Source organism: Lepisosteus oculatus, chromosome 27 (assembly GCF_040954835.1).
Source record: "Lepisosteus oculatus isolate fLepOcu1 chromosome 27, fLepOcu1.hap2, whole genome shotgun sequence".
Classification (NCBI taxonomy): domain Eukaryota; kingdom Metazoa; phylum Chordata; class Actinopteri; order Semionotiformes; family Lepisosteidae; genus Lepisosteus; species Lepisosteus oculatus.
In genome coordinates, this window is record NC_090722.1 from 9,772,150 (window position 1) to 9,795,495 (window position 23,346).

At 58.3% G+C, this 23,346-nt stretch overlaps 2 protein-coding genes across 3 annotated transcripts in view; both read left to right on the forward strand.

The window, feature by feature from the left end:
• Nucleotides 1-3,229: 3,229 nt before the first annotated feature.
• LOC138225225 (zinc finger protein 574-like) lies at nt 3,230-11,427 on the forward strand. The gene is made up of 7 exons (XM_069184652.1): nt 3,230-3,304; nt 4,805-4,977; nt 5,085-6,024; nt 6,108-6,663; nt 7,673-7,770; nt 7,851-8,251; nt 9,798-11,427. Exons 2-7 carry the CDS (start codon nt 4,810-4,812, stop codon nt 10,347-10,349), a joined length of 2,715 nt encoding a protein of 904 aa, XP_069040753.1. The 5' UTR covers nt 3,230-3,304; nt 4,805-4,809; the 3' UTR covers nt 10,350-11,427.
• grik5 (glutamate receptor, ionotropic, kainate 5) overlaps nt 10,970-23,346 on the forward strand; it is a 34,664-nt gene continuing 22,287 nt past the window's right edge. Inside the window, exons 1-3 of one of the 2 annotated variants that reach the window (XM_069184650.1) lie at nt 10,970-11,060; nt 15,874-16,154; nt 18,967-20,585. The gene's annotated coding sequence lies outside the window, so the exon portion shown is untranslated. Of the gene's footprint in view, nt 11,061-14,726; nt 16,155-18,966; nt 20,586-23,346 lie in introns of those variants that run through there. The other variant, XM_069184651.1, reaches the window with a different exon arrangement.

Here is a 23,346-nt window from a genome sequence, read left to right on the forward strand (position 1 = left end):
ACAGTTCAAACGCATTTCAGATTTTTTCTGTTCGGTTCCTTTTTAGCTCTCTTATTTCCATCGTCCTTTTAAAAATGAACCTTTCAAGTCGAGGCTGAACAAGTGAATTTAATCTGGTTGTAAACTACGAAGGGCTGTGGTTTTATATTTTTATTAAATTAAAAAGTTCATCTAAATATCGGAGTTTTTCTTTTTTTGCTTGTTTTTAATTCTTCACATTTTAACAGGGAAGAATTTCTGCATTTCTCTAAATTCTGTTGCATTGAAATTTTTATTTTCCGATTCCTCTCTGCCTGCGTTCTGTAGCTTGAGTGGCCTCTTGTGGCTGTTTGGTGGAAGAGCAGCCTGCTGCTAAATTTCCTCAAGCGCGCTCTCGTCTTGAGACAAAGTCTTAATATTTCAGGAGGGACCTTTTAAATCTGAGATACGTTCCAGATTCTGCTGCGTCAGCTCCAGAACCTGGGAGTGGAGTGAGCCCCGTCTCAGACAGTGGGCCAAGGCTAAAATATTATTTAAAAGAAGCAGCTTTTTAACAGTAGATGGGCGTCTTCACATGTAGCAAGAGTGGAGCAGATGAAAGAAATGTTTGGGATGTCAGAGGTACAGAACACACTCCCTTTGCACAGCAGTCTGATCCGCTCCAGGTTTTGCAGTGCTGCCATTCGCACTCCCAGGGCACAGCAGTCTGATCCGCTGGGTGTCGCCTGGTCACCCTGCGCATGCACGCCAGCTGATCCGTGTCTCGCCAGCTGCTAGGGGCCTCACTGGAAAGGCTGGGTATTTCAAGATCGCTAGATGAGCAGGAATCGCTCTGTGCGAGTACGAAACAGGGGCCAAGTTTTCCTTTTCCGTCTCCGTAAGGGTGCAGTCTGCCGGAGCCTAGCAGCTGGTGCCGTGAGTGGATCAGACAGCTCTGGAGTGGGAGCCTGGGTCAGGTCACCCCCCTCCCCTCCCCCCCCAGTTCCCTTGCTCCTGGTGTGGTGTGGAAGGGACAAGGGGCAGGGGAGCTTGGTTTCAATCAGGGGCAACCCGAGTCGTGACTGTAGGCCGCCTGGGGACGGGGGGCCCCCTTTCCTCCGTGAATGTCCCGGGGTTGAGAACAGGCTGGTCGATTCCAGGGGATTGACTTCCTCCCGTCTTCGGGCGCCCCCCCCACCCCTCCACGCTCCGTCTGGAGCCCGTCGCCTCCTGCGTGCGCGCGCGGAGCGAGGTCCTGCTGTCGGGGAGAGAGAGGCCCGGGCGGGAGTGTGGCCCCTGGCCCCTGGCCCGCGGCCCCCTCGTGGGGCCCTGCTCCCGCCCGGAGGCGGACGGATCTCGTCTCCCAGCTGTGCTGCTCGCTTCCTGTGGGCAGGAAGAGGCCGTGATGCTGAGACCCCCTGGCCTGCGCAGCACAGCCTCTCTGCCCCCTCCTCCCGGCGAGCTCTGTAAATACCCACTTCGCCTTCCTCGTTTTTGTTGTGGTTAGAAATACTTCGGTTGTCGTTGTTGTTGCGATGTTTCTTCCTGCGGCTCCCTGTACAGACTGTGAGGTTGCGGCTCTCTCTCTCTCTCTCTCTCTTTCTCTCTCCCTCCTTCCCCCACCGGACAGCTCCAGGGGGATTCTCGCCGAGAGGTGCGTTTCAATCGGGAGACCTGTGGCATCCCGACTCCGGAAGGGACAGTCCTCTGTGCTGCGGGCCCCACCGGACTCTGTTGGACAACCCTGGTTCGAGGAGGGCAGTGTCCCGCAGTCACGTGGCTTTATTTTAAAGACTCCCACCCCCGCTGTGCTGACAGAAACACGGCTGCGGTCGATATTCTTCAGACCCCCACGTCACGTAGACTGACTCCCAATAAGCAAACAGCTTGAAATATGCAGCCCTTGGTTGAGATTCTGATACAAGAGCCCTGTATCCTGTCACACCTGGAGCGGATCAGACTGCTGTCACTGGGAGTCTGACTGACACACTGTCACACCTGGAGCGGATCAGACTGCTGTGCACTGGGAGTCTGACTGACACACTGTCACACCTGGAGCGGATCAGACTGCTGTGCACTGGGAGTCTGACTGACACACTGTCACACCTGGAGCGGATCAGACTGCTGTGCACTGGGAGTCTGACTGACAGCCCTGTCTCACCTGGAGCGGATCAGACTGCTGTGCGCAGGGAGTCTGACTGACAGCACTGTCACACCTGGAGCGGATCAGACTGCTGTGCGCAGGGAGTCTTAATCAGTGTTAGTGTGGCAGTATGTTCCTCACAGGGGACAATAACTCTTTAACTCCGGGTTCCTGGTCAAAATGAAGCCGGAATTTGAAATGTGCTTTTGTTTGTCCGCGTGTCTGTACTGTGGTTTTTAATTTCCTGTGGTCACTTCTGGTAGTGGAGCTGTGCCGGGGGGGGCAGAGATGGAGAGCGAGCGAGGGAGGGAGAGTTCTGTTCAATCTGTTGGTCTAAAATAATTAAACTCTCGTTAATAAAGTCATGAAACTGTCTCGGCTCCTTCCAGTCCAGTGCTGTGTCTGTTGTCCTGAACCGTGCCTGCTGTTCTTAGCTCTGCGCGTTAATGCTGGTGCACCAGGTCACTGTGTTGCTGTTACCCCCAAGCTGTGTGATGACTGTGGTGACCACAGCACTGTTTCCATCGAGAGGATCACAGCCCTGGACTATAAATTACTTGAGTGTTTGACACCAGGCCTGTCCAGGTGGGAGCAGTGACTTTACAATTGCTATCAAATGAGGAGTACAATTCAGCAGGTTCACAAATCACCATTGTATCACCAATTTCTGGATGGTTGTAGGCTTTCATTGTGACTAATTGTAGATATTTCTACAAGATATTCATTGCGAATGAGTGTCTGTCAGACTGACACAGAAATACTACTGCAGAGGGCCATTCTGAGCCTACAGTGCCTGAACAGTCTGTTGTGCCCGGGCAGTTGTGTAGGAGTTATACAGTGGATATGGAGATATGAATATCATGGGAAAACATCAGTTTGCTAGACGCTGATCTGGGGCGCTCCAAACACACGAGATGACTCGAGACCGTCAGCTCTCTATGGTGCAGTGCGGGTCTGTCGTTTGGGTAATGTGCGCAGCGTCTATGGAAGTCCTGCGCCTGCGCCGTGGCAGACTTTCCGTTCAGCTTCTTAATGGCGGAAACCAGTGTGCCAACGGCTGTGGGTGACGTCGTCTGCAAAGCCCCTATGCTCCTGCTAGAGCGATGTCCCTATTGGTCCCTTCTGCCAGGAACAGGCAGCCAATGAGCGAAGGCGTCACTGAGACGTGCCTGAATACCTCGAAAGGAGAGCGATTCTGAGGAGGTAAGTTGAGCGTGTTTTGGGGTGTTTTTTTTTGGTTTTACATTAAAACAACGCGCGGGAAGAGGGGGTCTGTTTCCTCCATCAAGCGGGGTCGGATTTTCAGCGTCGCCGGGGTGGCGGATGTCTGAAGCCGTAGTCCCGGGCGGGGTACCGGAGGCCCTGATACACCATCGAGCTCCTTGCGGCCGAGATAGACTGGTTCCGCCTCGCCTGCTGGGATATCGCCTACCGCCCGAACCGTCTTCAGCACACAGTTCTGGTCATTATTTAATTACAGTTTTTATGAAGTATTCTTAGATTGGTAACAGTCTAAGTAACATTCGCACATACCAGTACAACGCCCATACCTCGCAATAAGATTAGTTCCAGGAGTCCTGTTGTTCAGTGCCGTCAGTCTGTGTTTGTGGAGCTACCGTCCAGCAGGGGGCGCCTCTATCACGGGGGAGACCCTCAGAGCCCCAGTCCGACCTGTCCTGTTTCTGCATTACTGGTGGTAAAAGTGCAGGAAAGTGTAGTACGCACCGTGCACGGTGAGATTTATTATGGTTATGAAGCCAGCTGCATTATAATCTACCTTAACATTGTGGCTGGGTAGGTTATTCCAGACACCTACCACTCTTTGGGTAAAGACTTGGCTCCTCTCAGCTGCAGCTTCTGTCCTACAGCCCAGAGTGCTGGGGTGGAGTAGGGGGGGCGCTGTAGCAGCAGGGAGAGAGTCTCTCTGCAGCCAGAGCTGATGGACTCTCCACCTGTCCTGTTTCTCACCTCACACTGTCAGATTCAGGTCATCGAGGCCCAGTCTGCCAGGAGAGAGCTATCACCACAACTTGAAGTACTGAAGTGTCCCATCAGTGTGTCTGTATGAACCCCTCTCTCTCAGTGCAGTGTTAATGTACTGGAGTGTCCAGTCAGTGTGTCTGTATGAACCCCTCTCTCTCAGTGCAGTGTTAATGTACTGGAGTGTCCAGTCAGTGTGTCTGTATTAACCCCTCTCTCTCTCAGTGCAGTGTTAATGTACTGGAGTGTCCAGTCAGTCAGTGTGTCTGTATTAACCCCTCTCTCTCTCAGTGCAGTGTTAATGTACTGGAGTGTCCAGTCAGTGTGTCTGTATTAACCCCTCTCTCTCAGTGCAGTGTTAATGTACTGGAGTGTCCAGTCAGTGTGTCTGTATGAACCCCTCTCTCTCTCAGTGCAGTGTTAATGTACTGGAGTGTCCAGTCAGTGTGTCTGTATTAACCCCTCTCTCTCTCAGTGCAGTGTTCATGTACTGGAGTGTCCAGTCAGTGTGTCTGTATTAACCCCTCTCTCTCAGTGCAGTGTTAATGTACTGGAGTGTCCAGTCAGTGTGTCTGTATTAACCCCTCTCTCTCTCAGTGCAGTGTTAATGTACTGGAGTGTCCAGTCAGTGTGTCTGTATTAACCCCTCTCTCTCTCAGTGCAGTGTTAATGTACTGGAGTGTCCAGTCAGTGTGTCTGTATGAACCCCTCTCTCTGTTTCAGTGGGGATGGACAGTGTGGAGAGTGATGGCTCCTCCCTCTACATGTGTTTCCGCTGCTATCAGCTCTACTCCTCCCTGGAGGAGGTGCTGTCCCACCAGCTGACATCACATCCTGATGACAGCGGGGAGGAGGAGGCGGCCAGCGGCGCAGCGCCCCCCGGGACGGTGACTGAGGTATTGCAGGCTGTGGGGGAGGGGGAGGAGGCGGGAGAAGCGGCTCTATGACCTCTGACCTCTGACCTCTGACCTCTGACCTCTGCTGTCCCGCTCTCTCTGCCCAGCTGTACCAGTGTCCCTGCGGGCTGCTGGCCGCCACGCTGGACGAGCTGCTCTGGCACCAGCAGCACAGCGCCTGCGGCCAGCCCGGCCAGAACCCGGAGCCGCCCGCCCCCAGCCCCGCCCAAGCCCCCCCACCGGATCATCAGGTCCACCCGAGCCTGCAGGCCCAGCCCAGGCGGGACGCAGAGAGGCAGACCCCAGCGTCCCGGAGCCGGGCCCAGCCCGGCGGCGCGAACAGTTCTGGTCCCCTTATCCGGTACCAGTGCGGGGAGTGCAAGGTGCCGCTGGAGTCCCTGAGCATGTGGCAGCACCACCGCAAGCAGGGCTGCGGCCCGGGGCAGGGGCAGGGGCAGGAGGGAGAGGGGGGCGGGGGGAGGGCCGACCACACGGTGGCGCTGGTGAGCCGAGACCACTCCTACCTGACTCGCGCCGGGGAGGCGGAGGGGGAGGGAGCGCTCGGCGCCGGCCCGGCCCAGCCCCACCCGGAGCAGGACCGGGCCCCCCCCCCCCCGGGCGGCGAGCAGCCCCCCGTGAGCCCGGAGCCCGCGGAGCCGGAGGCCCGGCCGGAGTCTCGGAGCGCGGGGGGCGGGCGGCCCGGGCAGAGCTTCCTGTGCGTGGACTGCGGGTCGGGCTTCGGGTCCGAGCCGGCGCTGGCCGCCCACCGCAGAGACCAGCACGGCCTGCAGGGGGCGCTGCACACCTGCGCCGTCTGCGGCAAGGCGTTCATGAGCACCACGAAGTTCCTGTACCACCGCAGGGAGCACCGGGCGGGGGGCCCGGGGCAGGGGCAGCGCGGGGGAGAGGAGCCGCCGGGCCGGGCCGCGCAGGAGGAAGACCAGGGCCCCCTGCTGGTGATCGAGGGCCGGGCCCGGGGCGGGTCCGGAGGGGTTCTGTACCTGGTGCCCAGCGAGCAGCCGGGCTCCCCGGAGGCGGCGCAGAGAGGTAACTCGCGGGCCGCTCGGGCCGTCCTGGTGGCGGGAGAGAGCCGCCGGCGGCAGCGCCCCTAAACCCTCGTTCTTCCCCAGCGCCGGCGGAGGAGGCGGGAGGGAGCGGCCCCGCCCCGGAGGAGGCCGCGGCGCCGGCGGGGGGCGACGCCGAGAGGAAGGGGGCGCGCCGCCGCCCGCCGCGGCTCCTGAGGAGGAAGCGGGCGCCCCCGGGCTCGCCCCGGGGGGACCCGCCGCCCGCCCCCGCGCCCGCGCCGGCGCACGTGTGCCCGCACTGCGGCCGGGCCTTCCGGCGGCGCTGCCACCTGCGCACGCACGTCTTCAGCCACACGGGCGAGCGCCTGTTCCCCTGCGAGGCCTGCGGCAAGGCCTTCTCCTGCCAGAGCAACCTGTCGCGCCACCGCCTGACGCACGGCGGCCACAAGCCCTACGGCTGCCAGCGCTGCGGCAAGCGCTTCACGCAGTCCGGCACGCTCAAGCAGCACCGCATCGCCCACGCCATCGCCGACGCGCGGCGGGCGGCGCAGGGGCGCGGCGAGGGCGGGGCCGCGGGGCCGGCGCAGGACTCCCTGCTGCCCTACTCCTGCGCCGACTGCCCGGCCGCCTTCAAGACCCAGACCTGCCTGCTGATACACAGGTGACACTGGCGCACCTGTCCACACACAGGGGAGGGACACAGTCACACCTGTCCACACACAGGGGAGGGACACTCGCACCTGTCCACACACAGGGGAGGGACACTCGCTCCTGTCCACACACAGGGGAGGGACACTCGCTCCTGTCCACACACAGGGGAGGGACACTCGCACCTGTCCACACACAGGGGAGGGACACTCGCTCCTGTCCACACACAGGGGAGGGACACTCGCACCTGTCCACACACAGGGGAGGGACACTCGCACCTGTCCACACACAGGGGAGGGACACTCGCACCTGTCCACACACAGGGGAGGGACACTCGCTCCTGTCCACACACAGGGGAGGGACACTCGCACCTGTCCACACACAGGGGAGGGACACTCGCACCTGTCCACACACAGGGGAGGGACACTCGCACCTGTCCACACACAGGGGAGGGACACTCGCTCCTGTCCACACACAGGGGAGGGACACTCGCACCTGTCCACACACAGGGGAGGGACACTCGCACCTGTCCACACACAGGGGAGGGACACTCGCTCCTGTCCACACACAGGGGAGGGACACTCGCACCTGGCCACACACAGGGGAGGGACACTCGCACCTGGCCACACACAGGGGAGGGACACTCGCACCTGGCCACACACAGGGGAGGGACACTCGCACCTGTCCACACACAGGGGAGGGACACTCGCTCCTGTCCACACACAGGGGAGGGACACTCGCTCCTGTCCACACACAGGGGAGGGACACTCGCACCTGTCCACACACAGGGGAGGGACACTCGCACCTGGCCACACACAGGGGAGGGACACTCGCACCTGGCCACACACAGGGGAGGGACACTCGCTCCTGTCCACAGACAGGGGAGGGACACTCGCTCCTGTCCACACACAGGGGAGGGACACTCGCACCTGTCCACACACAGGGGAGACACGCTCACACCTGGACTGTCACGGGAGACGCACACCTGCCCCAGCTGACGAGTGTGTCTTGCTGTGTCCCAGGCACTCGCACACCGGCCAGTACCCGTTTCCCTGCCAGCTGTGTGACCAGTCGTTCCTGCGGAGGAAGCACCTGCAGCTGCACATGCTGGCGCACCAGGGTGAGCGGGAGGGGTGGCGCCCGGCGCCCGCGCGGCCCAGGCCGGGCCGGGCCCGTATTGACCCTCTCTCTCGCCCCTAGACCGGACGCCCCTCTCCTGCCCGCACTGCGACGCCCTGTTCGTCACGCAGTCGTCGCTGGACGGCCACACGGCGCGCTGCCGGCGGGCGCGGGGGGGCAGCGGGGCGGTCAAGGGCCGGGCGGCGGCGGCGCTGAAGTGCCCGTTCTGCAGCCACCGCTGCGCCTCCCAGGAGCGGCTGGAGCTGCACCAGCTGTCGCACGCCGGCCTGCCCTCCCTGCGCTGCCCGCGCCCGCCCTGCCGCCGCCGCTTCGCCACGCAGGGGGCGCTGGAGCACCACCTGCACACCCACGGCCCCGCGCCCCAGCGCCCCTTCCACTGCGAGCACTGCGGCAAGGACTTCACCACCGCCTCCTCGCTGAGCGTGCACCTGCGCATCCACACCGGAGAGAGGCCCTACCAGGTGACCCCCCTTAGGGCAGTGTTCATGTACTGGAGTGTCCAGTCAGTGTGTCTGTATGAACCCCTCTCTCTCTCAGTGCAGTGTTAATGTACTGGAGTGTCCAGTCAGTGTGTCTGTATTAACCCCTCTCTCTCTCAGTGCAGTGTTAATGTACTGGAGTGTCCAGTCAGTGTGTCTGTATGAACCCCTCTCTCTCAGTGCAGTGTTAATGTCCTGGAGTGTCCAGTCAGTGTGTCTGTATTAACCCCTCTCTCTCAGTGCAGTGTTAATGTACTGGAGTGTCCAGTCAGTGTGTCTGTATTAACCCCTCTCTCTCTCAGTGCAGTGTTAATGTCCTGGAGTGTCCAGTCAGTGTGTCTGTATTAACCCCTCTCTCTCTCAGTGCAGTGTTAATGTACTGGAGTGTCCAGTCAGTGTGTCTGTATGAACCCCTCTCTCTCAGTGCAGTGTTAATGTACTGGAGTGTCCAGTCAGTGTGTCTGTATGAACCCCTCTCTCTCAGTGCAGTGTTAATGTACTGGAGTGTCCAGTCAGTGTGTCTGTATGAACCCCTCTTTCTCAGTGCAGTGTTAATGTCCTGGAGTGTCCAGTCAGTGTGTCTGTATTAACCCCTCTCTCTCAGTGCAGTGTTAATGTACTGGAGTGTCCAGTCAGTGTGTCTGTATTAACCCCTCTCTCTCTCAGTGCAGTGTTAATGTACTGGAGTGTCCAGTCAGTGTGTCTGTATGAACCCCTCTCTCTCAGTGCAGTGTTAATGTACTGGAGTGTCCAGTCAGTGTGTCTGTATGAACCCCTCTCTCTCAGTGCAGTGTTAATGTACTGGAGTGTCCAGTCAGTGTGTCTGTATGAACCCCTCTCTCTCTCAGTGCAGTGTTCATGTGCTGGAGTGTCCAGTCAGTGTGTCTGTATTAACCCCTCTCTCTCAGTGCAGTGTTAATGTACTGGAGTGTCCAGTCAGTGTGTCTGTATTAACCCCTCTCTCTCTCAGTGCAGTGTTAATGTACTGGAGTGTCCAGTCAGTGTGTCTGTATTAACCCCTCTCTCTCTCAGTGCAGTGTTAATGTACTGGAGTGTCCAGTCAGTGTGTCTGTATTAACCCCTCTCTCTCAGTGCAGTGGTCATGTACTGGAGTGTCCAGTCAGTGTGTCTGTATTAACCCCTCTCTCTCTCAGTGTAGTGTTAATGTACTGGAGTGTCCAGTCAGTGTGTCTATATTAACCCCTCTCTCTCAGTGCAGTGTTAATGTACTGGAGTGTCCAGTCAGTGTGTCTGTATTAACCCCTCTCTCTCTCAGTGCGGTGTTAATGTACTGGAGTGTCCAGTCAGTGTGTCTGTATTAACCCCTCTCTCTCTCAGTGCAGTGTTAATGTACTGGAGTGTCCAGTCAGTGTGTCTGTATTAACCCCTCTCTCTCTCAGTGCAGTGTTAATGTACTGGAGTGTCCAGTCAGTGTGTCTGTATGAACCCCTCTCTCTCTCAGTGCAGTGTTAATGTACTGGAGTGTCCAGTCAGTGTGTCTGTATTAACCCCTCTCTCTCTCTCTCAGTGCTCTCAGTGTGGGAAGCGCTTCAGACAGATCCCTCACCTTCGAGACCATGAGCGGCTGCACAGCGGGACCCGGCCGTTCGCCTGCTCGCTCTGCGGCAAGTCCTTCGTCCTGGCGGCGCGGCTGGCGGAGCACGCCCGCACGCACAGCGGCGAGAAGCCCTACTCCTGCCCCGTCTGCTCCCGCGCCTTCCGCTCCCTGTCCAACCTGGGCAAGCACCGCAAGACGCACGCCCGCGGCGCGGACACGGGGCCGGGGGGCGGCCCCCGGAGAGCCGCCGGGCCCCGGCCCAGGGAGCCCACGAGCGCTCCCGGCCCGGAGGGAGAGGCCGCCGTGCGCACCATCCTGCTGGTCCAGGCCGCCCCCCCCGCCCTGGAGAGCAGCGGCGTGCCCGCGGGGGAGGGGGCGGCCCCCTGCGCCCCGCCTGCTCCGGCCCCCCTGGTCTTCCTCCAGCCCTCCCTGCCGGACAGCTCCTCCGCGGAGGGGCAGGGCGCGGGCCTGCTTCCCATCATGCAGCACAACATCGAGTACGTCATCGAGGAGACTGTGTAGAGGGAGGAGACGCCCAGGGCGAGAGAGAGAGAGAGGGAGAGGGAGACGCACACAGGGAGAGGGAGGAGACACCCAGGGAGAGAGAGGAGACGCACAGGAAGAGGAGATGGGGATAGTGAGAGGAGACGCACAGGGAGAGAGAGGAGACGCACACGGCGAGAGGGAGAGGGAGGAGACACCCAGAGAGAGAGGAGACGCACAGGAAGAGGAGATGGGGATAGTGAGAGGAGACGCACAGGGAGAGAGAGGAGACGCACAGGAATAGGAGATGGGGATAGTGAGAGGAGACACACAGGGAGAGAGAGGAGACGCACAGGAAGAGGAGATGGGGATAGTGAGAGGAGACGCACAGGGAGAGAGAGGAGACGCACAGGAATAGGAGATGGGGATAGTGAGAGGAGACACACAGGGAGAGAGAGGAGATGCACAGGAAGAGGAGATGGGGATAGCGGGAGGAGACGCACAGGAAGAGGAGATGGGGATAGCGAGGGGAGACGCACAGGGAGAGAGAGGAGACGCACAGGAAGAGGAGATGGGGATAGCGAGAGGAGACGCACAGGGAGAGAGAGGAGACGCACAGGAAGAGGAGATGGGGATAGCGAGAGGAGACGCACAGGAAGAGGAGATGGGGATTGTGAGAGGAGACGCACAGGGAAGAGAGACAGGGAGAGAGACAGGAGAAGCACATGGAGAGAGAGGAAACAAGGAGAGGTAAGGTGATGGAGAGAGAGGAGACAGGGAGAGAGTGGGTGATGGAGAGAGAGGAGACAGGGAGAGAGTGGGTGATGGAGAGAGAGGAGACAGGGAGGGAGTGGGTGATGGAGAGAGAGGAGACAGGGAGAGAGTGGGTGATGGAGAGAGAGGAGACAGGGAGGGAGAGTGATGAGGAGAGAGGAGATGGGGTGGGGTGATGTGTGAGAGAGAGAGAGGGTGATGGGAGTAAACAGGTTGAGGGAGAGGAGCTCATGCTCCAGTGGAAGATTCCTTGGCTCAGTTTACTGGACATGACCATAATCAACAGATTCATTTCCAATTGTATTGTTTGTCTACCAATAAACAGCTCCATGTTTTGGCCAGAGCAGGTGTTCGGTTGCCATTCCTGGAAACATGAACTGAGCGAAATAAACCTGCTCTGATTTTTCCAGTATTCTATGAAAACCAAAACTGTAAAGGTGTTTGTGATGCAGGTGTGTGAGTATTGTGATGATGTACAGGTGTGTGTTTTCAGGTGTGAGCACCTGTGCTTATGAGTAGAGACTAAAAAACTGTAAACATGCACAGTGCACCTGTCCACCTGTTTTAGAGGGTGAGTGTGTGAGGGGGTGAACGTGTCTGCAGACTGGGGCTCAGCGTGTGAGAGGGTGAACGTCTCTGCAGACTGGAGCTCAGCGTGTGAGAGGGTGAATGTGTCTGCAGACTGGGGCTCAGCGGGTGAGAGGGTGAGTGTGTGAGAGGGTGAATGTGTCTGCAGACTGGAGCTCAGCGTGTGAGAGGGTGAGTGTGTGAGAGGGTGAACGTCTCTGCAGACTGGAGCTCAGCGTGTGAGAGGGTGAGTGTGTCTGCAGACGGGCTCAGCGTGTGAGAGGGTGAGTGTGTGAGAGGGTGAACGTCTCTGCAGACTGGAGCTCAGCGTGTGAGAGGGTGAACGTGTCTGCAGACTGGGGCTCAGCGTGTGAGAGGGTGAACGTGTCTGCAGACTGGAGCTCAGCGTGTGAGAGGGTGAACGTGTCTGCAGACTGGAGCTCAGCGTGTGAGAGGGTGAACGTGTCTGCAGACTGGGGCTCAGTGTGTGAGAGGGTGAGTGTGTGAGAGGGTGAGTGTGTGAGAGGGCGAGTGTGTCTGCAGACTGGGGCTCAGCGTGTGAGAGGGTGAGTGTGTGAGAGGGTGAGTGTGTCTGCAGACTGGGGCTCAGCGTGTGAGAGGGTGAGTGTGTGAGAGGGCGAGTGTGTGAGAGGGTGAACGTGTCTGCAGACTGGAGCTCAGCGTGTGAGAGGGTGAATGTGTCTGCAGACTGGGGCTCAGCGGGTGAGAGGGTGAATGTGTCTGCAGACTGGGGCTCAGCGTGTGAGAGGGTGAGTGTGTGAGAGGGTGAGTGTGTCTGCAGACTGGGGCTCAGCGTGTGAGAGGGTGAATGTGTCTGCAGACTGGGGCTCAGTGTGTGAGAGGGTGAGTGTGTCTGCAGACTGGGGCTCAGCGTGTGAGAGGGTGAGTGTGTGAGAGGGTGAATGTGTCTGCAGACTGGGGCTCAGCGTGTGAGAGGGTGAGTGTGTGAAAGGGTGAGTGTGTCTGCAGACTGGGGTTCAGCATGTGAGAGGGTGAATGTGTCTGCAGACTGGGGCTCAGCGTGTGAGAGGGTGAGTGTGTGAGAGGGTGAACGTGTCTGCAGACTGGAGCTCAGCGTGTGAGAGGGTGAGTGTGTGAGAGGGTGAACGTGTCTGCAGACTGGAGCGGTGAACATGTTTGTATCTGCCAGGGGTCGCACAGTCAGGGCAGGGGGACTTAATCTCTGTAGTGATGAACGGAGGGGAGGACAGCTGACTGACTCTGTCAAAGTCACCGCAGAGGACACAGAGCCACCTGCGGAGCCCAGGGAGCGTGCTCAGCCGCTCAGGCGCAGGAGCGTGTCCGGCCCGCTCCCTGGGACGCTCGGGGGGCGGCAGGTTCAGCGAGCGAGCGAGCGAGCGAGGGGCTCTCCTGGAGTGCCAGTGCTGTTGACACGCAGGCTTAGTGCCACGTTAGCCAGGCTGGAGGGGGGGTGCAGAGACTGCTCGGGGGAGGGGAGAGAGGGACCGGTCCTTTATCACCGCTGTCCTCGCCGGAGGGCAGAGAGGGGGAGGGGGCGGCCGGGGGGCTGGGTTTGGGTCTGCTCCTGTGAGCTGATGCTGTGCCCTCCTCCCTCAGCGCCGCTGCCCCTCTGCTTGTTCTCCAGCGCTCTCTCCAGCCCCCTCCTCCTCTCTCCCTGTAGTTGCTCTTCTCCATCCCTCTCTCTCTCGCTCATTGATAGTGCTGGTGTGTGCGACTGGAATACTGAGTGCCTCATCATTATTCCACAAGCAGAGCTCAGCACTGGGGGAGAATGTCAATTCTCTCTCTTCCTCAGTGCCTTCCCCCCCCTCCCCGTCATGAACACAGACCACACACAGGGAGCCGCTGAACAAGCACCAGACAAAGGCAGTAGGATGGGTCTGTGGGGGTGGGCGTAAGTCCACTGCGGGGAAGATCAATAAAATTGGTCCAACAAAATCCTGTTTTTTTTAATGAAGGTCATCGATAACGGCCTCGCTGATTAAAACTGTCAGGACAGATGCGCGTGAGACCCAGAGGTGTGTGTCCGTGTGTTGGCGTGGACAGATCTGTATGCTCTGTTTGTGTGTGTGTGTGTGTGTGTGTGTGTGCGCATGTGAGTGTGTGTGCACGCGCGCATGTGTGTGAGCGTGCGCGTTTGATTGTGTGTGTGTGTGCGCAGGTGCGTGCGTGTGCTTTTCAAGCCTGTCGCTGGTCCTCCATGTTTCTGCGTGTTGTTCCCTGATGGAGGGAGAGTGAGATTATTTTTGGGGTTGTGAAGAGCTCCGGTTCACAGAGTGCGTAAGGACTGAGCGAGAGAGGCAGCTTGTGTGCCAGAGAGGGGGGTCAGGGGGCAGTACAGCACCATAGAAACAGAACCCAGCCCGTTCACAGAGGGCGTACACTGAAGAGCAGTGCTGAGGACTGAGCCTGACATCAGGGTAGATAGACGAGTCAAGAGCGGTGCTGAGGACTGAGGACTGAGCCCGATATCAGGGTAGATAAAGTGAAGAGTGGTGCTGAGGACTGAGCCTGACATCAGGGTAGATAGACAAGTCAAGAGCGGTGCTGAGGACTGAGGACTGAGCCCGATATCAGGGTAGATAAAGTGAAGAGTGGTGCTGAGGACTGAGCCTGACATCAGGCTAGATAGACGAGTCAAGAGCGGTGTTGAGGACTGAGCCTGACATCAGGGTAGATAGACGAGTCAAGAGCGGTGCTGAGGACTGAGGACTGAGCCCGATATCAGGGTAGATAAAGTGAAGAGTGGTGCTGAGGACTGAGCCTGACATCAGGGTAGATAGACAAGTCAAGAGCGGTGCTGAGGACTGAGATTGATGTCAGGGTAGATAGACGAGTCAAGAGCGGTGCTGAGGACTGAGCCTGACATCAGGGTAGATAGACGAGTCAAGAGTGGTGCTGAGGACTGAGCCCGATATCAGGGTAGATAGACGAGTCAAGAGCGGTGCTGAGGACTGAGCCCGATATCAGGGTAGATAGACGAGTCAAGAGTGGTGCTGAGGACTGAGCCTGACATCAGGGTAGGTAGACGAGTCAAGAGCGGTGCTGAGGACTGAGCCTGACATCAGGGTAGATAGACGAGTCAAGAGCAGTGCTGAGCACTGAGCCTGACATCAGGGTAGATAGACGAGTCAAGAGCGGTGTTGAGGACTGAGCCTGACATCAGGGTAGATAGACGAGTCAAGAGCGGTGCTGAGGACTGAGGACTGAGCCCGATATCAGGGTAGATAAAGTGAAGAGCGGTGCTGAGGACTGAGCCTGACATCAGGGTAGATAGATTAGTCAAGAGCGGTGCTGAGGACTGAGGACTGAGCCTGACATCAGGGTAGATAGACGAACAAAGTTGTGCAAAGAGACATCAGAGAGCTCTGGACAGATATAGCTACATGCATAGAGTCAGACAGTGAGATAGACACAGAGAGACAGCCAGATACATAAACAAACATCTATTTTTGCCTTTCAGTTTATGTTGGAGTGTGAATCAGTATGAATCTGTGTGTCAGTGATGTGTGTCAGTATGAATCTGTGTATCATTGGATGTGTCAGTGATTTTGTCAGTGTGAGTGTGAAAAGATTAGTACATGAAAGGGTTAGTTTGTGTATTTATGTGTGTGTGAAAGGGTTAGTGTGTGTATGAAAGGGCTGTGTGTGTGAAGGGTTTGTGTGTGAAAGGGTTTGTGTGAAATGGTTTGTGTGTGAAAGGATGTGTGAGTGAAGGGGTTTGAGTGTGTGAAAAGGTAGTGTGAAGATTTGTGTGTGTGAAAGTGTGTGAAAATGTGTGAGAAGGCGTTAGTGTGTGCAGATTTCTGGGTGAAGGGGTTAGTGTGTGAAAGGGTTTGTGTGTGTGAAAATGTGTGTGAAGGGGTTTGTGTGTGTGAAGGGGTTAGTGTGAAAGAGTTAGTGTGTGTGTGAAAGTGTGTGTGTGAAAGTGTGTGTGTGAAGGGGTTAGTGTGTGTGTGAAAGTGTGTGTGTGAAGGGGTAAGTGGCAGGTTGTCTGAGCGCAGCAGCTCTCTGTGTGTGTGTGTGTGTGGGGGTGATTTCTGTGTTTGAGAGGAGCGGGGGGAGGGGGCGGTGTGATTGGTGAGCAGAGAGGTGAGCAGAGGGATGGCTGTGTGGCTGTAGCGAGCGCTGCGCCGCGCGGCTCTCGAGTCACAGACCCGTCTCACTGCCGGGAGCAGCTGGGCTCAGGCTGTGCGTTCCTGTCGCTCTCTCCTGGCAGCGCAACCCGGAGCCACAGGGGCCGGCGCTCGGCCGCCCTGCCGTCTTCCCGAGGATTTTATTCGCCTGCGTCGGCGACAGAGGGGGGCGCGCGCGCGTGTGCGTCTGGCAGCGCGTCGGGAGGGTCCGCTGCCGAGCAGCTGCGTGTTCTGGACAAACTGCTCCTCCGCGGAGGGGCCGGAGGAGAGGGCCGGGACAATAGAGGGAGGGAGAGGAGCTGGCTGGGAGGCGCAGCGGCGCTCCGGCGGTCTCCCGAGGAAGGAGCGGCGCTGCTGCGGATGGGTGAGTTCTCCCCGCCACCTGCTCGCCTTTGTTCCCGCCGCCGCTGGCGCGGGGCTGCGGCCGGCCGGCGGCTCTCGTGTGGCGTGTCCCGTGTGCTGCGTGTGGCGTGTCCTGTGTGGGGTGTGGCGTGGGTGCCTGCCGCCGCGCCTTGCCCCTCTCCTGTCCCCTGCGCAGGGGCGTCCCCCCGACCCCCCGTCCCCTGTCCCCGCTGCTCGCGAACGACTCTGGCTCAGCGGTCCCTCTCCCCCCTCCCTCTCCCCCTCCCCCTCCCTCTCCCTCCCCCTCTCCCGCCTCGGCCTCCATCCCCGCGCGCCGCTGGGAGCTGTGGACAGAGGGGGACCGTGCCTCTCGAACCCTGGCCCGGGGCCTCTGGGCTGCGCAGATGCTCAAGAGCAAACGGAGGGGAGCCTCTGAGACAGTGGGCCTGTCTGAGAGAGAGAGTCTGTGTGTGTTTGTGTGTGTCAGTGGCACCTGTCCTGCACACTGGAGCTGGGGTGTACTGGACACAGGGTGACCCCAGATCTGCACACTGGAGCTGGGGTGTACTGGGCACAGGGTGACCCCAGATCTGCACACTGGAGCTGGGGTGTACTGGACACAGGGTGACCCCAGATCTGCACACTGGAGCTGGGGTGTACTGGACACAGGGTGACCCCAGATCTGCACACTGGCGCTGGGGTGTACTGGACACAGGGTGACCCCAGATCTGCACACTGGAGCTGGGGTGTACGGGACACAGGGTGACCCCAGATCTGCACACTGGAGCTGGGGTGTACTGGACACAGGGTGACCCCAGATCTGCACACTGGCGCTGGGGTGTACTGGACACAGGGTGACCCCAGATCTGCACACTGGCGCTGGGGTGTACTGGGCACAGGGAGACCCCAGATCTGCACACTGGAGCTGGGGTGTACTGGACACAGGGTGACCCCAGATCTGCACACTGGAGCTGGGGTGTACTGGACACAGGGTGACCCCAGATCTGCACACTGGCGCTGGGGTGTACTGGACACAGGGTGACCCCAGATCTGCACTGGCGCTGGGGTGCCCCTGGCACAGGCAGTGCCCTGTCTCACTGAGAGGGAAGAGGATTTGATGGCAAATCAGTGATTTCTCAGCTCAGACAGAGACTCTGTCCCTGCAGGAGTGAGTCAGAGAGGAGTGAGGCACAGAGGAGGGGGTGCAGGAGTGAGTCAGAGAGGAGTGAGGCACAGAGGAGGGGGTGCAGGAGTGAGGCAGAGAGGAGTGAGGCACAGAGGAGGGGGTGCAGGAGTGAGGCAGACAGGAGGGGAGTGCAGGAGTGAGTCAGAGAGGAGTGAGGCAGAGAGGAGGGGGTGCAGGAGTGAGGCAGAGAGGAGTGAGGCACAGAGGAGGGGGTGCAGGAGTGAGACAGACAGGAGGGGGTGCAGGAGTGAGTCAGAGAGGAGTGAGGCACAGAGGAGGGGGTGCAGGAGTGAGGCAGAGAGGAGGGGGTGCAGGAGTGAGGCAGAGAGGAGGGGGTGCAGGAGTGAGGCAGAGAGGTGGGGGTGCAGGAGTGAGGCACAGAGGAGGGGGTGCAGGAGTGAGGCAGATAGGAGGAGGTGCAGGAGTGAGTCAGAGAGGTGGGGGTGCAGGAGTGAGTCAGAGAGGAGTGAGGCACAGAGGAGGGGGTGCAGGAGTGAGGCAGACAGGAGGGGGTGCAGGAGTGAGTCAGAAAGGAGTGAGGCAGAGAGGAGGGGGTGCAGGAGTGAGGCAGATAGGAGGAGGTGCAGGAGTGAGTCAGAGAGGTGGGGGTGCAGGAGTGAGTCAGAGAGGAGTGAGGCACAGAGGAGGGGGTGCAGGAGTGAGGCAGACAGGAGGGGGTGCAGGAGTGAGTCAGAGAGGAGTGAGGCAGAGAGGAGGAGGTGCAGGAGTGAGGCAGACAGGAGTGAGGCAGACAGGAGGGGAGTGCAGGTGTGAGTCAGAGAGGAGTGAGGCACAGAGGAGGGGGTGCAGGAGTGAGGCAGAGAGGTGGGGGTGCAGGAGTGAGGCAGACAGGAGGGGGTGCAGGAGTGAGGCAGAGAGGTGGGGGTGCAGGAGTGAGGCAGAGAGGAGTGAGGCAGAGAGGTGGGGGTGCAGGAGTGAGGCAGAGAGGTGGGGGTGCAGGAGTGAGGCAGACAGGAGGGGGTGCAGGAGTGAGGCAGAGAGGTGGGGGTGCAGGAGTGAGGCAGAGAGGAGTGAGGCAGAGAGGTGAGGGTGCAGGAGTGAGTCACAGAGGAGGGGGTGCAGGAGTGAGTCAGAGAGGAGGGGGTGCAGGAGTGAGGCAGAGAGGTGGGGGTGCAGGAGTGAGGCAGACAGGAGTGAGGCAGACAGGAGGGGGTGCAGGAGTGAGTCACAGAGGAGGAGGTGCAGGAGTGAGGCAGACAGGAGGGGGTGCAGGAGTGAGGCAGAGAGGTGGGGGTGCAGGAGTGAGTCAGACAGGAGTGAGGCAGACAGGAGTGAGTCACAGAGGAGGGGGTGCAGGAGTGAGGCAGACAGGAGGGGGTGCAGGAGTGAGGCAGAGAGGTGGGGGTGCAGGAGTGAGTCAGAGAGGTGGGGGTGCAGGAGTGAGTCGGAGAGGAGGGGGTACAGGAGTGAGGCAGACAGGAGGGGGTGCAGGAGTGAGGCAGAGAGGTGGGGGTGCAGGAGTGAGGCAGAGAGGTGGGGGTGCAGGAGTGAGGCAGAGAGGTGGGGGTGCAGGAGTGAGTCGGAGAGGAGGGGGTACAGGAGTGACACAGCTGAGCTGTTGTGATATTCCTGTCTTTCACAATCCCGTCTTCTCTCCCTGTTTTCTGTTTTCCCGGGATCGCTGCAGGCAGCCGCACTCCCCCACTGGACACACAGCTGCCACTCGGATTAGTCTTCCTGGGGGATTCAAGCTTTCCGAAATGGGCTGCAATGTTCCCTGGAACATCGGGATAAAAACACAGCCAGACAGACTCCCCGGACTTCCCAAATCATTCTCTCTGCCTGCTGTCCCAGAGTGGGCCGGGATTCCCAACAGCCCCCGGGGTTCCCAAATCCTCTATTGCGGATTTTTCCAAACTGGATAAAAAAAATAACATCTACAGCCTGTGGACCTTCTGCTGGGGAATAAACGATCATTCGTTTTTGTCCATGTGGACACCTCCAGAGCCTCAGAGAAACGTGGAAATGGGATTTTGGAAAACCTGTGGATTTCTGTCACGGATTTATTTGCAGAAGTGGTCTATCCCAGTTTTTCGGCGGGTTTGACTTGGGATTTTCTCGCATCACCTCCTTTCCTCTGTTCGGATTGGTCCTGCCCTCCTTCCCCTGGGGTTGTTCGCTCCGAGTCCGGCTGGGATCTTTTGGGATCGGTCTCGGCCAAGAAAGCCGGAGACGTGGTTCTTCCCGCCAAGTCTCCCGGGACCAGCAGGGGGCGCCCCAGAGCCGCCGGAGCTGGTCGCTGGCCAGGGGTGTGTGGGCCTGCGGTTTCCGCGGCGACGCCCTGGGGTGACTGGGGGCGCGGGCAGGCATAAGGGGGTCTTTGCGCCTGGAGGCAGCAGCAGCAGCACCAGCGGCGGCTCAGGGGAGGCAGAGCCAGGGAGGGGGGGGGTGGGGATGGGAGCCGCGGGAGGCTGGGGTTCGGCAGAGAGGCGGGGGGACCCCGAACCCGAGCCGCGGGCCCTGGGCCGGCGCCGGCGCCAGCGCCTGTGCTGCTAACTCGGGCCGCTGTGCCGCTGCGCTCCAGCCCGTGAGCAGCTCGCGGGGAGCCGCTCCGAGCGAGAGGGGGGGCCGAGGGAGGCGGCTTCGCGCGTCACGCAGAGAGAGAGGGGGGGAGCGAGGGAGAGAGAAGGCCTTCCTTTCAGCTTTTTGGGGTGGGGGGGGGGGTTGGGCAGGGGGTCGGTGGTGGTGGTGGTGGTGGACCGGCACAACCTGATCTCCTCCTCGTCCTCTCCGCCGCCGGTGTCCGCGTGCGCGTCCGCGTCCGCGAAGTGGGGAGGGACCTGTCCGCCCGAGCCGAGCCCGGCCGAGCCGAGCCCTGCCGAGCCGCAGAGCGGGTCTCCTCTCCCTCTCTCTCTCTCTCTCTCTCTCCGGCGTCGGGGGCTGCGTCTGAGAGTTTCGCTCTTCCCCGCCTCCTCCGGGGCTTGTGGGGCTCCTTCCGTCTTCTTGTCCGGGCTTTTCCCAAAACAAAGGCACATCCAGACCGGCATTCCGGGCGCCGGGGGTGTTTCAGGGGAGGTCAGGCTGGGATTGACGGATTCTCCTGTGGACTAAGCCAGCCTGGTTCCCTGCCCCCACTCGCCTGCCTGCCTTCCCTATCCCAATCCGTACAACACAACGGCCCCTTCCAGCTCCTGCCTGCTGGGATATTCCTCGGATCTCTGGCTGGATACTCCGTGCTTTCCGGGCTGCAGCAGCGCTGATTCCAGTGGAAACCACGGACAGTTTGTAGCATCATCGTTTCATTCTGTGAGTAGAGCTGTTCTCCGGGGCTGCGTGTGTGTACCGGTGTGCGTGTGTGCGTGTGTGAGTGTGAGTCTGTCTGTATTAGTCTGTGGATCTGTGTCTTTGTGTCAGGGAGTGCGTCCATCAGTCTGTGTAGCAGTGTTAGCCAGTGTGTGTCAGTGAACAGTATGTGTGTGAATCAGTGTCAGGGTGTAGCAGTGTGTGTTAGTGTGTATCTGTGAACAGTATGTGTGTGAATCAGTATCAGAATGTAGCAGTGTGTGTGATTCAGTGTCAGGGTGTAGCAGTGTGTTTGTATCAGGGTGAGTGTGTAGCAGTGTGTGTATCAGGGTGAAAGTGTAGCGGTGTGTGTGTATCAGGGTGAGAGTGTAACAGTGTGTGTGTATCAGGATGAGAGTGTAACAGTGTGTGTGTATCAGGGTGAGAGTGTAGCGGTGTGTGTGTATCAGGGTGAGAGTGTAGCGGTGTGTGTATCAGGGTGAGAGTGTTGCAGTGTGTGTGTATTGGGGTGAGAGTGTAGCAGTGTGTGTGTATCAGGGTGAGAGTGTTGCAGTGTGTGTGTATTGGGGTGAGAGTGTAGCAGTGTGTGTGTATCAGGGTGAGAGTGTAGCGGTGTGTGTGTATCAGGGTGAGAGTGTAACAGTGTGTGTGTATCAGGGTACGAGTGTGTATCGGGGTGAGAGTGTAGCGGTGTGTGTATCAGGGTGAGAGTGTTGCAATGTGTGTGTGTATCGGGGTGAGAGTGTAGCGGTGTGTGTATCAGGGTGAGAGTGTTGCAGTGTGTGTGTATCGGGGTGAGAGTGTGTATCGGGGTGAGAGTGTAGCGGTGTGTGTATCAGGGTGAGAGTGTTGCAGTGTGTGTGTATTGGGGTGAGAGTGTAGCGGTGTGTGTGTATCGGGGTGAGAGTGTGTATCGGGGTGAGAGTGTAGCAGTGTGTGTTGGTGTGTATGAGTGTACAGTATGCGTGTGAATCAGTGTCAGGGTGTAGCAGTGTGTGTGAATCAGTGTAAGAATGTTGCAGTGTTTGTGTATCAGTGAATGAGTGTGCTTGAACTAGTGTAAAAGTGTAGCAGTGTCTGTGGATCAGTGTGCGTTAGTGTTTATCAGTGTGTGAGTCTGTGTAAATCAGGGTAAGAGTGTAACATACTGTTAGTGAGCACATGAGCACGTGTGTTTGAAGTAGTTTCTCTGTCACTGTAGGCAGGTTTATATCAGCGTGTGTGTAATTACACGTGTGAGTATTTGTGTATAAGTATGTATTGGAGAACAAAAGAACAGTTACAACAAGAGGCCTTTTGGCACATCGTAACCATTTGGTAATTAGTAGTTAATTGATCCCAGGATGTCATCCAGCTGATTATTGAAAGCAGTCAGGTTATGGTCTCCAACAACATGGCTGGGCAGCTTGTTCCACACTCCAACAGCCCTTTGTGTAGGAAGTGTCTCCTGTTCTCAGTTTTAAACGCACGCCCCTATAGTTTCCACTTGTGTCCTCTGGTTCGTGGCTCACTGTCAATTCTGGAGAAAGCTGCTGGTTTGACTTTGTCGATGATTTTGAGGATTTTGACTAGTTGAATCCTTTTCATCGTAGTTTTCTGTGTTCAAGACTGAAAGCATTCAGCTCCCTAACCTAGCTCCCAGAATGCACCGGGCTGCTCTTCCCTGGAGGGACTCCAGGGCAGCCATGTCTCGTTTGTAACCTTGGTGAGCAAAGTTGTACACCATCTCCTGAGCTAAAGGTCATACCAAAGAATCGTACAATTTCGACACACCATCCCTTGATTTTGATTCTTCATTTTAACTGTATCTTCTAACATTTTGTTTCACTCTTTATTATATGATAGTGGGTCCACATCTGGTCTAGGTTGTCCTGGTGTGTTTCAGTAAAGTCCCGCTGACAGCAGTCTCTGACTGACAGCCCTGTCACACCTGGAGCGGATCAGACTGCTGTGCACTGGGAGTCTGACTGACAGCACTGTCACACCTGGAGCGGATCAGACTGCTGTACACTGGGAGTCTGACTGACAGCACTGTCACACCTGGAGCAGATCAGAACATTATAAACTGGGATTCTGACTGGCAACACTGTAAACCTGGAGTGGATCAGGCTGCTGTGCACTGGGAGTCTGACTGACAGCCCTGTCACACCTGGAGCGGATCAGACTGCTGTGCACTGGGAGTCTGACTGACAGCACTGTCACACCTGGAGCGGATCAGACTGCTGTACACTGGGAGTCTGACTGACAGCACTGTCACACCTGGAGCGGATCAGAACATTATAAACTGGGATTCTGACTGGCAACACTGTAAACCTGGAGTGGATCAAACTGCTGTGCACTGGGAGTCTGACTGACACACTGTCTCACCTGGAGCGGATCAGACTGCTGTGCACTGGGAGTCTGACTGACAGCCCTGTCACACCTGGAGCGGATCAGTCTGCTGTGCAAAGCAGTTACAGTGCTGTCAGTCAGACTCCCAGTGCACAACAGTCTGATCCGCTCCAGGTGTGACAGTGCTGTCAGTCAGACTCCCAGTGACAGCAGTCTGATCCGCTCCAGGTGTGACAGTGTGTCAGTCAGACTCCCAGTGCACAGCAGTCTGATCCGCTCCAGGTGTGACAGTGCTGTCAGTCAGACTCCCAGTGCACAGCAGTCTGATCCGCTCCAGGTGTTACAGGGCTGTCAGTTAGACTCCCAGTGCACAGCAGTCTGATCCGCTCCAGGTGTGACAGTGCTGTCAGTCAGACTCCCAGTGACAGCAGTC